General features: G+C 38.8%; 1 protein-coding gene across 2 annotated transcripts in view; it reads right to left on the reverse strand.

Moving 5' to 3' along the window:
• Positions 1-8,853: 8,853 nt before the first annotated feature.
• The window catches only part of HPSE (heparanase), a 46,738-nt gene continuing 42,142 nt past the window's right edge, over positions 8,854-13,449 (reverse strand). For both annotated transcript variants that reach the window (XM_061192449.1, XM_061192447.1), the window contains one exon: positions 8,854-10,417. In XM_061192449.1, the coding sequence (XP_061048432.1) occupies positions 10,258-10,417 (160 nt within the window). In that variant the 3' untranslated portion in view covers positions 8,854-10,257. The remainder of the gene's footprint in view (positions 10,418-13,449) is intronic.

Below are 13,449 nucleotides of genomic sequence, written 5' to 3' on the forward strand. Positions count from 1 at the left end.
ATGCCACCTTTCTATGGCAATCCATGTTGATTGCCACAGTTCCTCCAGTTCTCTGTCCCCTGGCCTGTATCTAGGTGCCTGATCAGAGCCCCAAAGTATTTAGGGTTGATCAGCCCATCTAAAACGGGCAGTCATCGGCGGAGTGTCCTCCCCAATATTCCTGGCTCGTGGCATCCCATGACTCTTTTAGGACCTGACCCCAGACCTTCTTATCTTACCACTGTCCTGCCTCGGTTGCCATCTGAAACCAATAGGTATTGTTTCCGGAGGGGCTCTGAAGTGCCCAGTCCTTGATGTCTCAGTGCAGGAAGAATTCAGCAAGAGGCAAAGTGATAGATAAGAAGTGATTTATTAGAATAGGATGCTTGTGAGGCTTACAAGCGGTCAGGTGAGAGGGTGCAACACCCCAAGAACTTAGTGGGCTACAGTTTTATAATCAAAGGAAACGTGAGGAGGGGGAAAAGACCACTTTCCTCTTCATTTTTGAGTAGACGTCATGCTTCCATCATCAGCTCCTCCTCCAGGTTGGGCAGGGGAGTTTTTTTGTCCCTACATCGTCAAGCCAGGACTGTAAAAAAGTATTTCAGGTCTCTGTACAATGAGCACCTTTCTGTAAGTTGTTGTTTTTTATGTGTGCAGAGAGCATGTCCTAGGGATCATTAACTTACTGAGCTCACTGGGCAGGATGTGGGTCTCATTCCACCATTGTTTTATTGTTTTGGGGCATGTCTCATGTTTCTGTTGCCTGGTTTTGTTGCTAAGCAAGCCTGCTTGGTTTTGTGGTTAAGCAAACCTGCTTTCTTTTTTTTGTTTGTTTTTAAATAAATTTATTTATTTATTTATTTATGGCTGCGTTGGGTCTTTTTTGCTACGCGTGGGTGAGTGGGGGCTACTCTTTGTTGCGGTGCACGGGCTTCTCATTGCAGTAGCCTCTCTAGTTGTGGAGCACGGGCTCTAGGTGTGCAGGCTTCAGTAGCTGGGGCACGCGGGCTCAGTAGTTGTGCCTCGTGGGCTCTAGAGACCAGGCTCACTAGTTGTGGCACACGGGCTTAGTTGCTCTGGGGCATGTGGGATCTTCCTGGACCAGGGCTCGAACCCATGTCCCCTGTTTTGGCAGGTGGATTCTTTTTTAAAATTTTATTATTTTTATTTCTTCTTTTTTATTTTTCAATTTTATTTTGTTTATTTTTTTATACAGCAGGTTCTTATTAGCTATCCATTTTATACATATTAGTGTATATATGTCAACCCCAATCTCCCAATTCATCCCACCACCACCACCCCCCACCACTTTCCCCCCTTGGTGTCCATACGTTTGTTCTCTACATCTGTGTCTCTATTTCTGCCCTGCAAACCGGTTCATCTGTACCATTTTTCTAGGTTCCACATATATGTGTTAATATACGATATTTGTTTTTCTCTTTCTGACTTACTTCACTCTGTGTGACAGTCTCTGGATCCGTCCACGTCTCTACAAATGACTCAGTTTCGTTCCTTTTTATGGCTGAGTAATATTCCATTGTATATATGTACCACATCTTCTTTATCCATTCATCTGTTGCTGGGCATTTAGGTTGCTTCCATGACCTGGCTATTGTAAATAGTGCTGCAAAAAAACCCAGACTAATGGATAAAGAAGATGTCGTACATATATACGATGGAATATTACTCAGCCATAAAAAGGAACGAAATTGGGTCATTTGTAGAGACGTGGATGGATCTAGAGACTGTCATACAGAGTGAAGTATGTCAGAAAGAGAAAAACAAATATCGTATATTAACGCATGTATGTGGAACCTAGAAAAATGGTACAGATGAACTGGTGTGCAGGGCAGAAGTTGATACACAGATGGACACCAAGGGGGGAAAGCCACAGGGGGTGGGGATGGTGGTGTGATGAATTGGGAGATTGGGATTGACATGTATACACTGATGTGTATAAAATTGATGACTAATAAGAACCTGCCGTATAAAAGAATAAAGTAAAATTCAAAAATTAAAAAAAAAAGAAGAGGCACGAAGATAAGTGTATAAAAAATTGGTAGAGAGTGGGATCAGAAGTAAATCTACCAGAGAATATAGATGCTGGGAAGACTGGATGGATATGAACTTCAGATGTGAAGGTTCAGTGACTCATTCTTTACCCAGTACCCAGAGAGTAGACTAGCTACATAACTTGTGGGGCCCAGTGCAAAATGAAAATGCAGAGTGTCTTGTTCAAAAATTATTAAGACTTTCAAAATGGCAATAGCAGGACATTAAACCAAGTGCGAGGTTGTTCTGAGCGGAGGATTTTGAGGGACTGCATACATCATATCTATGATGCTGGCCCTGCCCAGAGGTGATGGGTTCCCCCAAAAATGTGGGCCAATTAAAATGTACAGGAGACTGAGGGAAGTACTCAAATGTCACTGTTTTAATTTATAGGACAATAGAGCAGTCACGTGGAGTGGAACTCCAACTTTCAGGGTCCCCTCTAGACTTTATTGCTGAGATACTTGCTAGGCATACAGTATAGTGCCTCTTGGGCAAGGCACTCAACTGCTGTAAACTCTTTAGAAAAAGCAGGGACTGGATTATCTCTAAAATATCTGCAGCACTCTGATCCCTCAATCTGGATTGTGAATACCTGGGGGAAGGGACTCTTTATTTCTTTAAACTTATTACCCATAGGAACCAGGATGGTAAATTTTATGTGTCAACTTGGCTGAGTTATGGTGCCCAGATATTTAGTCAAATATTATTCTGGATGTTTTCATAAGGATGTTTTTGGATGAGAATAACATTTAAAACGGTGGACTTTGAGTAAAGCAAATTGCCCTCCATAATGTGGGTGGGCCTTGTCCAACCATTTGAATGCCTAATAAAACAAAAGACTGACCTCCCCCAAGTGAGAAGGAATTCTGCCAGCAAATGACCTAAAGACTTGAACTGCAATGGCTCTTTCCTGGGTCACCAGCCTGCTGGCCTACCCTGCAGATTGTGGACTTGCCAGCCTCCATAATCCCATGAGCCAATTCTTTAAAATAAATCATAACTCTCCAGAGAAACCTGCCTAATACAGGAACATAACACCTAGTGGATGGTGAATAAATTTCTTTATTCCACAAATATTTGTTTAAATGATGAATCAACCAGACATTTCACTCTATATGCACCGTTCATTTTTATGGATTTATATTTTTTAAGTAATTCTACATTCATCATAATATTTGACCTTTAGAACAATTTTTACTTCTCTACTATATTTCATCTGATTTTGGAGCTGAGGCCTAGAGCTGTTTTAGATTTTTTTAAAAGTATCATTTGAAAAAAAAAAAGAGTATAATTTGACTCCAAAAATGGATGTTAAATTTAAAAAATGAAACACAAAAGACCCCGAATAGCCAAAGCAATCTTGAGAAAGAAAAACGGAGCTGGAGGAATCAGGCTCCCCAACTTCAAACTATACTACAAAGCTACAGTAATCAAAACAGTATGATACTGGCACAAAAACAGTAATATAGATCAACGGTACAGGATAGAAAGCCCAGAGGTAAACCCACGCACCTATGGTCAACTAATCTATGACAAAGGAGGCAAGGATATACAATGGAGAAAAGACAGCCTCGTCAACAAGTGGTGCTGGGAAAACTGGACAGCTACATGTAAAAGAATGAAACTAGAACACTCCCTAACACCATACACAAAAATAAACTCAGAATGGATTAAAGAGCTAAATGTAAGATTGGACACTATAAAACTCTTAGAGGAAAACATAGGAAAAACAGTCTTTGACATAAACCATAGCAAGATCTTTATTTGACCCACCTCCTAGAGTAATGAAAATAAAAACAAAAATAAACAAATCGGACCTAATTAAACTCAAAGCTTTTGCACAGCAAAGGAAACCATAAACAAGATGAAAAGACAACCCTCAGAATGGGAGAAAAATATTTGCAAACGAAGCAATGGACAAAGGATTAATCTCCAAAATATACAAACAGCTCATGGAGCTCAATATCAAAAAAACAAAAAACCCAATCAAAAATTGGGCAGAAGACCCAAATAGACATCTCTCCAAAGAAGACATACAGATGGCCAAGAGACACATGAAAAGCTGCTCAACATCACTAATTATTAGAGAAATGCAAATCAAAACTATAATGAGGTATCACCTCACACCGGTCAGAATGGCCATCATCACAAAATTTACAAACAACAAATGCTGGAGAGGGTGTGGAGAAAAGAGAATCCTCTGGCACTGTTGGTGGGAATGTAAATTGATACAGCCACTAGGGAGAACAGTATGGAGGCTCCTTAAAAAACTAACAATAGAACTACCATATGACCCAGCAATTCCACTACTGGGCATATACCCTGAGAAAACCATAATTCAAAAGGACACATGTACCCCAATGTTCATTGCAGCACTATTTACAATAGCCAGGACACTGAAACAACCTAAATGTCCATCAACAGATGAATGGATAAAGATGTGGTACATATATACAATGGAATATTACTCAGCCATAAAAAAGAATGAAATTGGGTCATTTGTAGAGATGTGGATGGATCTAGAGACTGTCATACAGAGTGAAGTAAGTCAGAAAGAGAAAAACAAATATTGTATATTAACACATATATGTGGAATCTAGAAAAATGGTACAGATGAACCTATTTGCAGGGCAGGAATAGAGATGCAGATGTAGAGAGCAGACATGTGGACATGGTGGGGAAGGAGGGGTGGGACAAACTGGGACGTTAGGATTGACATATATACACTACCATGTGTAAAATAGATAGCTAGTGGGAACCTGCTATAAAGCACAGGAAGCTCAGCTCAGTGCTCTGTGAAGACCTAGATGGGTGGGATAGGAGGGGTGGGAGGGAGGTCCAAGAGGGAGGGGATATATGTATACATATAGCTGATTCACTTCATTGTACAGCAGAAACTAACACAACATTGTAGATCAATTATACTCCAGTAAAAAAATTTTTTTAATAAAATAAAAAATAATAAAAATCAAAATAAATTTGTAAAAGTACCTTTGGAGCTTAAACAGTAGAATCAATAACTGTAATGCTTCAGGCCTTGAAACTATTTTATGTGAAGTTGGTGTTCTTTATGAAAATTATTATAAAATGATAGCTGCTAAGAAATATGAGAATAATAAGAGAAAAATTATGAAAGGCATCCATGTTTCTCAGTGGTACTGGTGGAACTGAGTTCTCATTGCCTACTGCAGCAAATTCAACAACAAACCTCAGTATTGGCTTTTCCTTCTCCTCCATCTCACTCTCCCTGATCTGTCACACCTGCTTCCTGAGATCACCTCCCAAATAAACTACTGGACCCCAAGTCCTTGTCTCAGCCTTTGCTTTAGATGACCCCCAACATCTGATACTTAAGCATAGGAAGGGGTTGAACCCAACACACTAGTGGTTCTATAGCCTGTCTCTAGACTCTCTAATCAAAAGCTAATTGTTACCGTACTTGGTGTAGAGGACCTGAATTGGTAATTATATTAACTCTGGCTAGAGGAGTAAATTTGTAACTTTGGCATGAGAAAATGACATTTTTGTACAAATTGTGTTTTTTTTTTTAATAAATTAATTTTTTTGGTCTGTGTTTGGTCTTCGTTGCTGCACGCCGGCTTGCTCTAGTTGCAGCGAGTGGGGGCTACTCTTCGTTGTGGTGCGCGGGCTTCTCATTGCGGTGGCTTCTCTTGTTGCGGAGCACGGGCGTTAGAGCACGCGGACTTCAGTAGTTGTGGCGCATGGACTCGGTAGTTGTGGCTCGTGGGCTCTAGAGTGCAGGCTCAGTGGTTGTGGTGCACGGGCTTAGTTGCTCCGCGGCATGTGGGATCTTCCCGGACCAGGACTCGAACCCGTGTCCCCTGCATTGGTAGGCAGCTTCTTAACCACTGCACCACCAGGAAAGCCCTACAAATTGTATTTATATAGGTTTGCTATCACTGTTGTTTGTTTTTTAAGATTTTGAAATGCTTAGGGAACTTGATCTACTAAATTTGTGTGTGATTTATTAGATATATAAGAATATTTTTTAAATGTGGTTAGGAAGAATATGTTAAATATGCAAATTTGCCTTATTAATTTTGGAGTGCTGCAGAATCAGATAAACTAGCCTTATTATTGTCCTTTGAAAGGTCTATGGGAATTGAAATAAATATGTAAGTTGCATTTAATAAAGTAACATAAGAACCAATTTAAAAACTAGTGACTATCATCAAATATATAAAAGTAAGGAACGAATTTAACTTAAATCAAAGGTGTTATAAAAACTTACAGTGTTTGGACTTCCCTGGTGGCGCAGTGGTTAAGAATCTGCCTGCCAATGCAGGGGACATGGGTTTGAGCCCTGGTCTGGGAAGATCCCACATGCTGCAGAGCAACTAAGCCTGTGTGCCACAACTACTGAGCTCATGCACCACAACTACTGAAGCCCGCACGCCTAGAGCCCGTGCTCCGCAACAAGAGAAGCCACTGCTATGAGAAGCCTGCACACTGCAACGAAGAGCAGCCCCTGCTCACTGCAACTAGACAAAGCCCACGCGCAACGAAGACCCAACTAAGCCAAAAATAAATAATACATAAATAAATTTATATAAAAAAAGAAACTTACAGCGTTTAATGACAATGATAGGGAAGATTTTTTTTAAAATACTGTTAAATATTTAAGTATCTAACTTGCTCTAGGGCTTTCTAACCCATAAGTCTGTAGAATTGAGAATGGTATAAAATTGGAAAAGGAGAAGACAGGAGTACCTTATCCTTGAAAAAAACCACAAATCTCTGACCCAGGGATGGGGTGAGTACGGGAACGTTCACACTATATTTTTCTAAGGCACACAGTACGTAAGTTGGTCTGCACATCATTGGTAACATTTTCTTCTACAGTTGAAACTAATTATTTATTCTACTACCATTTAATTTTGAATACTACTGCTTTGATTTTGTATTGTATTATCAGATAAAATAGATGGGTATTTATGTTAGTTTGGTTGGTCATCAAAATTCTGGTTAGAAGGATAATTAAAAGACTTATCAACCATGAGGTGTTTCAATAGGTTGATGAGACACATCAGAAGTTTTAAAAAAGAAAATGGGTGCAATTACAGAACTGACAAGCCCTGAACATACAAGTTTCACAGCAGGACTTGGTAATTCCCATTATCATGTAGATGAGGTGAATCACAAGGGCCAAACTAAAAGACAGACGTAATTTTGAGCCAATATAATAAGTTGCAGAAAATAAATATATTTGATTGATTAAATAAATTAATGAAATCATATGGGCTCAAAAAGTCTCACTAATGTGACAGGCAAGAAGCTTCCTCTAAAAAAGTTAAAAAAAACCCCTATTTATTAATAATGCATTTAATATTCATTAATATACAACTGAGAGCATTCCTTTCTTCACATAACTATGCCCCTGTTCTTCATATAACCACCCACCACAGTAAAAGCTTTCTAGTGATAATTTAAAAAAATTTTTTTGAAGTTATCAGGCAATACTACTTGAGGTTTGAAACATCACTCAGTTTTTCTGTATATTCAAAATCAAACTACCTAAGCTAGTTTCAAATTTGAACGTTCTTCTCTGTCATTAAGGAAACATCTGAATGGCTACTGTGTGCCAGACAATATGCTAAGCATAGGGAATACAAAGATGGTTAAGATATTGAACTTCTTTCTTATAAGCTTAGAGTCAAGTTAGAAAGATATATGGACACAATTTAGATGTATCATAAGTGCCACAGTAAATGTCCAAACTGCTATAGGAGCAAAGAATAGGACTAAAGCTACTTGAATGATAGGGGAGGCGTTGAAACTGCTGTTTGGGCTGGGTCTTAATAAACATAAAAGTTTGCCACATAGAGAGGAGAGGTAGGAGAGTCCAGGTGGAGAGCGGAAGGAGCAGTACCAAAGTTACGGGAGCAAAAGGTAAAAGAGGCTGTATGTCCGGACTGCTCAACCAATGTGTGCGTGGGAGAACAGAACTCATGGGGAAAGGAACAGGAATTGAGGCTGAAGAAAACAGCAGGTGCCAGGTTATGGAGGACCTTATATGCTATAGGAAATGGAGAGCCATTTTAATTTTTAAGCAAACTTTAAGCAAATTTAAGCAAAATTTAAGAATTTTAAGCAAAGTCAGGAAGAACAATTGGGAAATTATTACAATAATACAAGTGAAAAAATGGGCCTTGAATTTATTAAGTGGCAGAGGGGTTAGGGAAAAGAAAAATAGACAGGACCGAACCCTGATCATGATTGAATCTACATGATGAGGGAGGAAATCGTGTTTGTGCCTGATGATCTCTTTTCTTCACGGTCAAGTCGGTATGGGGGAGGCTGAAAGGACAAATAAAGGTAGGAGGTGTAAACAAAGTGGTGAAGGAAGCAAGGGATCTGTAGGCTTAAGCTTTATTGAAAGAATAATCAAGGACTTCCCTGGTGGTGCAGTGGTTAAGAATCCACCTACCAATGCAGGGGACACGGGCTCGATCCCTGGTCCGGGAAGATCCCACATGCCGCAGAGCAACTAAGCCCGAGCGCTACAACAGAGCCTGCGCTCTAGAGCCCGCGAGCCACAACTACTGAGCCCATGTGCCACAACTACTGAAGCCTGCGCACCTAGAGCCCATGCTCCACAACAAGAGAAGCCACTGCAGTGAGAGGCCCGCGTGCCGCATCGAAGAGTGGCCCCTGCTAGCCACAACTAGAGAAAGCCAACGCGCAGCAACGAAGACCCAACACAGCCAAAAATAAGTAAATAAATTAAAAAAAAGAAAGAATAATCATGCAATATTGAGGCTATAAAAGTTACTTTATTTCAAATGTGAAAATATAAAAATCACTTACATATAAAATTTAAGGGTATTAAAGCATCCAAACTTTAAATTTCAGCTTTAGTTCCTTATAAATGTACTTAATTGAGACAATATTCATAGCAGGCATAAATATAAGGAGAATTATATTTCTAAGAATTAAGACACAGGAGAAAATAATACATTCTGTTACTGATAAAAGCACAGAACAGTAGTGGTCAGTGTTATAGACTTCCCAACACCCTCTCCATTCCAAAAGATTATTAGGAGACAATTGGAGGAATCTCATTGATGGTGGCAGTGATTGGGGAGAATGGCCATGCGACCATGACACGAGGAGACATGAGGAGAGTTTTGCTGAGAGAACCTCTGAGAAAGGGTCCTTTAAAAGTCTATGAAGGAGACAGAAAAAATTGCTCATCTTCTTTCTCTGGCTGCTGCCAGGTCTGAATGGGCCCATGGGATAGCTACAGCCATCGTGAAACCAGCTTGAGAATGAAGCCAATACTAAAGGTGACAGAGCAGAGAGACGGAATGAAACCGATTCCTTGATGACATACTGAGCAGTGGCGCTCACCCTGCTTGAACTTCTTGTTATGTGGGATTATAAATGTGTGGTGGTTCAAGCCATTGGAATCAGGGTGTTCTGTTACTTGCAGCCAAACTAAAACAAGAATTTAAGGTCGATTAAAGGTAAACATTAACAGATGGTTACAATGTATTGAATTAAATTTTCTCCTCTTGGTAAATTAATTTCACTTACAGTCATTTTTTATTTCATTTGAAGTTTACATAATCCCTTCCCTCCAAATTGCCATTAATCGTTTTTTTTTTTTTTTTTTTTTGTGCTATCACATCTAACCATCTGTCCTCTCACACAGTATTGCTGACAGAGACAAACAGAACAGAGGGAAGTGAAGCTGCAGCTGAATTTAGCTCTCTGTTAAGCTGCAAAGAGATTGTCTCTCTTTTATAGATGATTTGAAGGTTGTGGTAGTAAACTCTTTCTGACAGCAGCCCTATGGGAGGAAAGCATATGGAGGAAAGAATCTGACAATCTTCTAATAACTGTTTTTTTTTTTAAATAAAAACAACTAAACACTTTCTTAAAACTAATAATATATCCTTCACTTACTTGCCCCCTGGCTGTATTGGGAGTATTTATATACATTTTTAATAATCTTAAATAAAAATAGTACATGCAGAATACAAACATAGTGTTTGGAACTAGGTATTACTATTAACAGTGGTCTACTTAGAACAAAATACTGTGCTAATCTAGCACTGAGAGTGTCCCAGTGGCCCTAAAGCAGTCACCAGTTGATCTGTAATGCATTTGCTCGCCTTCCTACAGCCTGAGTTTTGCTTTCCTCTTATCAATGCACTTGAAAAATTCAGTCTCTGGGCTAGTATATGTCTTTCATTTTCAGATGCAAGCAGCAACTTTGGCATTTCTTATCACAAAAAATCCATATGAGAGAGCTGGCAGGCCCAGTGAACTTCCTGGACGGAGAGGTTTTTCTGTCAAAGCTGGCAGGGTTTGGTCATCCACCATCTTCAGAGTTTGACCATTGAGCTGGACAGATCTGCAAAGGGGAAAGATACGTCCAAGTTAGCCAAGTTGTGTGTCTTCCACCTACTCTATAAAAGTCGTGAGATCTTTTTAAGACCAAAAAATTTTTCTGTGGCAGTTTATATTATATAATTTGTATTTGAACACTATGTCAGTTAGGTATTTGACCTAGATGGTCTTTAAGCTGCACTGGTAGAGTTGAGCAGTTGTGACAGAAACCATATGGCCTGCAAAGCCCCAAATATTTACTATCTGGCCTTTTACAGAAAATGGAACACATGTAATCCATACTAGGCAAGATGATGGAGTTATAAAAAGAACGAAGATGACATACTTCTGGATCTGCAGCATTTTTTTGGATGGTAAGAAATTGAAAATATTTTTATATAAAGCAAATATATAGAATGGAATGTGAATTTCATGAATTTAACATACAAAATGACAGTCAATTTCCCACTCGTAACTATGTCCATAAACCCTCTTACTCCCCTTTTCCCAGGAGGTATGCATTCATTTTCTTAAATTGTTAAGCTATTTTGGTAGAATGTATATTGCTGTGGTGAAGCAAAAATGATTTTGTTTAGCTAAACCACAGATTCCAAAAAAAATATGTTTTCTTTGCATCTCACTGTTGGAATTTAAAATCAAAACTGAGTCAAAAAATGGAAAAAAAATTAAGGACAAATGTTATTTCTTATGCATATTTATTATTATTTAAATCAAATTAATACATGCTTACAGCAATAAATCTCATATAAACAAGAGCTTATGAAGAAAAGCTTTAGTCTGCTTTTAGTTCTGCTGATAGTTACTTCCATAATTCCAAATGATGCTTTTATCTCTATTATCTTTTTCTTAAATGCTTTTTTTTTTAAACATCTTTATTGAAATATAATTGCTTTACAATGATGTGTTAGTTTCTGCTTTATAACAAAGTGAATCAGTTATACATATACATATGTTCCCATATCTCTTCCCTCTTGCGTCTCCCTCCCTCCCACCCTCCCCATCCCACCCCTCTATGTGGTCACAAAGCACCAAGCTGATCTCCCTGTGCTATGCGGCTGCTTCCCACTAGCTATCTATTGTACATTTGGTAGTGTATATATGTCCATGACACTCTCTCACCCTGTCACATCTCACCATTCCCCCTCCCCACATCCTCAAGTCCATTCTCTAGTAGGTCTGTGTCTTTATTCCCGTCTTGCCACTAGGTTCTTCATGGCCTTTTTTTTTTTTTGTCCTTAGATTCCATATATATGTGTTAGCATACTGTACTTGTTTTTCTCTTTCTGACTTACTTCACTCTGTATGACAGACTCTAACTCCATCCACCTCATTACAAATACCTCCATTTCATTTCTTTTTATGGCTGAGTAATATTCCATTGTATATATGTGCCACATCTTCTTTATCCGTTCATCCGATGATGGACACTTAGGTTGCTTCCATGTCCTGGCTATTGTAAATAGAGCTGCAATGAACATTTTGGTACATGACTCTTTTTGAACTATGGTTTTCTCAGGGTATATGCCCAGTAGTGGGATTGCTGGGTCGTATGGTAGTTCTATTTGTAGTTTTTTAAGGAACCTCCATACTGTTCTCCATAGTGGCTGTATCAATTTACATTCCCACCAACAGTGCAAGAGTGTTCCCTTTCCTCCACACCCTCTCCAGCATTTATTGTTTCTAGATTTTTTGATGATGGCCAATCTGACCAGTGTGAGATGATATCTCATTGTAGTTTTGATTTGCATTTCTCTAATGATTAATGATGTTGAGCATTCTTTCATGTGTCTGGTGGCAATCTGTATATCTTCTTTGGAGAAATGTCTATTTAGGTCTTCTGCCCATTTTTGGATTGGGTTGTTCGTTTTTTTGTTATTGAGCTGCATGAGCTGCTTGTAAATCTTGGCGATTAATCCTTTGTCAGTTGCTTCATGTGCAAATATTTTCTCCCATTCTGAGGGTTGTCTTTTGGTCTTGTTTATGGTTTTCTTTGCTGTGCAAAAGCTTTTAAGTTTCATTAGGTCCCATTTGTTTATTTGTGTTTTTATTTCCATTTCTCTAGGAGCTGGGTCAAAAAGAATCTGGCTGTAATTTATGTCAGAAGGTGTTCTGCCTATGTTTTCCTCTAAGAGTTTGATAGTGTCTGGCCTTACACTTAGGTCTTTAATCCATTTTGAGTTTATTTTTGTGTATGGTGTCAGGGAGTGTTCTAATTTCATACTTTTACATGTATCTGTCCAATTTTCCCAGCACCACTTATTGAAGAGGCTGTCTTTTCTCCACTGTATATGCTTGCCTCCTTTATCAAAGATAAGGTGACCATATGTGCCTGGGTTTATCTCTGGGCTCTCTATCCTGTTCCATTGATCTATATTTCTGTTTTTGTGCCAGTACCAAACTGTCTTGATTACTGTAACTTTGTAATATAGTCTGAAGTCAGGGAGCCTGATTCCTCCAGCTCCATTTTTCGTTCTCAAGATTGCTTTGGCTATTCGGGGTCTTTTGTGTTTCCATACAAATTGTGAAATTTTTTGTTCTAGTTCTGTGAAAAATGCCAGTGGTAGTTTGATAGGGATTGCATTGAATCTGTAGATTGCTTTGGGTAGTAGATTCATTTTCACAATGTTGATTCTTCCAATCCAAGAACATGGTATATCTCTCCATCTATTTGTATCATCTTTAAGTTCTTTCATCAGTGTCTTATAATTTTCTGCATACAGGTCTTTTGTCTCCTTAGGTAGGTTTATTCCTAGATATTTTATTCTTTTTGTTGCAATGGTAAACGGGAGTGTTTTCTTAATTTCACTTTCAGATTTTTCATCATTAGTGTATAGAAATGCAAGAGATTTCTGTGCATTAATTTTGTATCCTGCTACTTTACCAAATTCATTGATTAGCTCTAGTAGTTTTCTGGTAGCATCTTTAGGATTCTCTATGTATAGTATCATGTCATCTGCAAACAGTGACAGCTTTACTTCTTCTTTTCCGATTTGGATTCCTTTTATTTCTTTTTCTTCTCTGATTGCTGTGGCTAAC

This window comes from Eubalaena glacialis, chromosome 5, assembly GCF_028564815.1.
Source record: "Eubalaena glacialis isolate mEubGla1 chromosome 5, mEubGla1.1.hap2.+ XY, whole genome shotgun sequence".
In the NCBI taxonomy this organism is placed as follows: Eukaryota; Metazoa; Chordata; class Mammalia; order Artiodactyla; family Balaenidae; genus Eubalaena; species Eubalaena glacialis.